General features: G+C 35.8%; 1 protein-coding gene across 1 annotated transcript; it reads left to right on the forward strand.

Moving 5' to 3' along the window:
• Positions 1-394: 394 nt before the first annotated feature.
• LOC148624827 (actin, muscle-like) lies at positions 395-3,298 on the forward strand. Its single transcript, XM_088567761.1, has 2 exons — positions 395-566; positions 912-3,298. The coding sequence occupies exons 1-2, from the start codon at positions 459-461 to the stop codon at positions 1,902-1,904; spliced, it is 1,101 nt and encodes a 366-aa protein (XP_088423887.1). The 5' UTR covers positions 395-458; the 3' UTR covers positions 1,905-3,298.
• The last annotated feature ends 788 nt before the right edge of the window (positions 3,299-4,086 follow it).

Here is a 4,086-nt window from a genome sequence, read left to right on the forward strand (position 1 = left end):
TATTTTCTCTTTTTTATGTTCAGTGACAGACCGTAAGACTACCTGAATTAACTATAGGTACGTAAATACAACGAAACTGCAGGGGCACTATATGCTAGTCGGGCTTCATATCTGATGGTCCTTATAGCGAAACCACTGAAAGGTGTTACTGGCAAATTAATATAATCAGTCCAGAATAATAGTTTAATTTTCTAACCAGCTAAGTTCCAATCTTACTTTGCTTTTATTGTATTATACTTTAGGGAGCATCTAATTTTGAAATATTTCCATTACTGTAATAGTTCGTCAGATCTCAGAATACTTCATTATAAATTTAACACAAATCAATGGAAAGGCCTGGTACTTGTTTTAAGAAAACAAATTAACTTTGTAATGTTTTGTTATTTACGATTCATTAAATTAACTCCATAAAATTTTAATGAAGTTACTTTGCTAGTTACCAAAACGTTGTATGAATAATGGCTGCGGTAGTAATAGATTGTGGAACAGACTCTGTTAAAGCTGGGTTTTCAAGAGACAAGGAACCCAGATCGGTGTTTCCAACTGTAGTCGGAATACCGTTTTCTGTGAGTATAAAACTTTTTAACATTTATATTTCAAATAGTATATGTTCCGTCACATGTAAGTTCGATTTTTTTAGACTAAGACCAACTTTATCTCATAATTTGGTGAGGGGATGATACTTTATATGTCAACAGATTAAAACTTGACATACTTTATCATATACATGTACTTTACACAGTTTCCACAGTTATCATGTACCTTTTAATGCATCTGAAATCTTTGAATGGTCTTATGGCATTTCAATTTTTCATTTACGTTCATATTCCAATTTAACATTTATTTTAACAGTTAAAATAAGAAATCTTAAAAATAATTTGTCTTCATAAATGTTTATTATATTTTTGTAGCGTTCCAGTGCGCACCGGCGTGGTGGCTTTGTTGGAAAAGAAGCGTTGGAGGAAATCGTCAACGATCGTCAAGAAGCGCGGTTTCCGATTTCACATGGTATCATCAACGATTGGGATGCCATGGAAATTATTTGGAATAATATTTTTGAAACAGAGCTGAACATTCAATCGGATCAATGTGATGTAGTTATGGCTGAAGTTCCTATGAACCCTAAAAAGAACCGGGAGAGAACAGCTCAAATAATGTTTGAAAACTTCAATGTCAGTGGTTTTTATTTGGCGTCAACAGCTGTTTTATCTTTATATGCTATTCGTAAGACCAGTGGAATTGTTGTTTCATCCGGAGAAGGAGTCACGCACTGTGTTCCCATTTACGATGGCACAACGTTACCTCACGGACAACATCGCTTCAATGTATGCGGATACGATTTGACGGAATATGTCGGAAAAATTCTGGATGAAAAGGGTTGTTCTTTTTCAAACACAGAAGAAAGATACAGGTGTGCTAGGAGCATAAAGGAGTCAATATGCTATGTAGCTGACGACTTTGCAGAGGAGATGGCGGCTCCTGTACGACAAGAAAAGTTCAAACTGCCAGATGGTTCCGTTCTTAAACTTTCCAAAGAGCGATTTAAATGCTGTGAGGCTCTTTTCCAGCCTTACCTCGCTGATAAAGAGTCGATAGGTCTACACAGGGTTATCCATCAAAGTTTAAGCCGTTGTGACGCAGAACTGCACAGAGAGCTCTATGGTAATATCACGCTATCTGGAGGGTCTACCTTGTTTCCTTATTTCGAGAAGAGACTCCATAAAGAGGTGACGCAATTCGCACCTACTGGCACCCGGGTGAATGTAATAGCAACGCCAGAGAGAATGCAAGCCGCATGGATAGGAGGTTCTGTTTTATCGAAAATGACAACATTTGGGAGTATGGTAATTCTGAGAGAGGACTATGAAGAGTATGGGCCATCCATAGTGAGAAGGAAGTGTTAAAATTTTACCAATGGATTTTCTGTTAATATATTATTGTGATATTAAATTTGGTACAGGGTTGAACTTTTCTTTTACAGAAATAGATGTGATATTGTTTAAGTATCAATTTTCATTGTTTGTACAACCTACTATGTTTTCGATATTGAAGTATTTTTGGTATACCGTTGTATGTTCAGATTTTTGTTTTTGTTTTGTTTTTGTTTTGTTTCTTTGTTTTTTTGTTTTTTTTTGTCTACATTTACTCTACATTAATTTGTATATTTTTAAAGCCCCTATCCAAAATATTGATCGATTTTTTAGTATTTCTTGGATATTTTTTGGAAAGAAAGTACAATTTAAAGTATTCAACCATGAAAGTAAAATGGAATTGCTAAGTCAAAAGCAAACTAGATAAACAGATATTTGTAAACGGGGTCGTTTCTGCAGCTTATCATTTGCTCATTGTCATAATATAGCATAAAAAACACCGAATAAGGGTCTCCTGGATTTGTCACTGGACTGGTATATAAAAAAACACAACACCCACTCAAGTATTTAGAACCCGGTAAATACGCTGTAGAAATGTCAATGTCGACGCTGGAGTAGAACATTTTTAAATATTAGAACATAGGTTAAGTTAGAGAGCGCTCATACGCAAACGAAGATTTAAAAAAAAATACGAAAATTTGGAAAGTTCAAAACTTACATTATTTTACTTTACAAAAGTTACATTTGAATATCATGCATATATTTAATACCTCTAAATAATTATATATGGTCAAATTGTACTGTTCGTATCAGCAATTATAATATGGGTTAGCGCCTCCTAACTTAGTCTAGCCACGAAGAGTCGACACTACTGTCTATTAGGGATTCATGCATAATTACATCTGCTGATTCAAAAGAAAGAGTATGGCATATTTTTTTTTCATAATCACGGAACTGTTTCAAATCTTATTGTTTGAAGACGGATAGACAGACAGCCAATGTGACATTCATCGATGATGTATAAGCCTGATAAGCTGTCCGAAATTGATTAAGTTGTGGTTTATTTCCTGTGTTTGTAATACGCAAATACCGGAAGTGAGCTCTTTTAAAGTATCCATTCTATAAATAACATATACTAAAATATTTTGCGAGGGTGATAGTGCTGTTTGTTACCCCGAGAAAATCGTTGTCACCCCGAGGCGGTAAAGAAGGTGACAATGTATTTTCAAGGGCTAACAAACTCTTTATCACCCTCTAAGCTATGTGTAATTTATTTTATTACACTGAATGTTAATTCCATTGTCTTTTTTTTATAAATTTAAACCCTAACAATTAACAACGAACAATCAGTTTTGCATGTTTTTTTTCTTGATTGATAGTGTTGTTTTATTTTCTTCCACGTTTTCTAATATAAATTTTTAAGCCGACTGTAACTGTCTTTATAATGCAGAATTAACAACAACAATAAAAAAAAATAAAAACACAAAGTTAACAACAATGACATCAATACTCATTGGAACATTATCTTTTCAAGTTCCATCTTCAACCCCTTTTTAATTTGACAATGCAATAAGAAATGTTTGGGTACAGATCCATTGTAGAATTAACTTCTTAACTACAAAAAAATATATGTCTGTTGAATTTCATGTAATGATCATTCTTATTGCCCCGTGCAGGTCCGGTGTCAAAAGAATAGGCCTGCAGCAGCGCTAAGCTTGTCGTACAAGGCGACTAAATAGTGCTCAGAAACCTAGCCGGGGTCTAGGCTCTCTGCCCACAGAGCAACTGGGTCGTGTGCCCCAGGTGGTGGAATGGGGGTACCCCTGGCGTGTCACGTGCTGGGGTTGTCAGAAAATAATACGGAAAACCTGACCGCAAACCATAGTGGTGCATCGTGTTCGGAAAGATGCCACGTTCCTCGCATGTTAAAGAACCCTGCTGTGGTATTCGATAGGAGTAGGAACCTTTGCGCTCTGCCACAGGAGGCTAAATTGCCCGATCCTACCCATCCCTCCCTTTTTCTAGTGGCAATCAAAATTTGTCGACCCTATTCTCCTTGTGTCCCATCCCATTTTTCATTTCATCACCATTTCATCACCATTTTGTCATCCATTTCATTTTCATCACCTGAATATAGCTGAAATATTGCTGCTCGGGCGTTAAACCATAACAATCAATCAATCATAATGATCCTATTGATATGAATCGACGTTGC

This window comes from Perna viridis, chromosome 2 (genome assembly GCF_037379345.1).
Source record: "Perna viridis isolate PV_CMFRI_1.1 ecotype Kerala chromosome 2, ASM3737934v1, whole genome shotgun sequence".
In the NCBI taxonomy this organism is placed as follows: domain Eukaryota; kingdom Metazoa; phylum Mollusca; class Bivalvia; order Mytilida; family Mytilidae; genus Perna; species Perna viridis.

Excerpts from the sequence above, each read along its gene's own strand:
- LOC148624827 (XM_088567761.1), top strand. The coding sequence starts at position 459 with ATGGCTGCGGTAGTAATAGATTGTGGAACAGACTCTGTTAAAGCTGGG. Across the intron at positions 567-911 it reads TAGTCGGAATACCGTTTTCT|CGTTCCAGTGCGCACCGGCG; the intron begins GTGAGTATAAAA and ends ATATTTTTGTAG.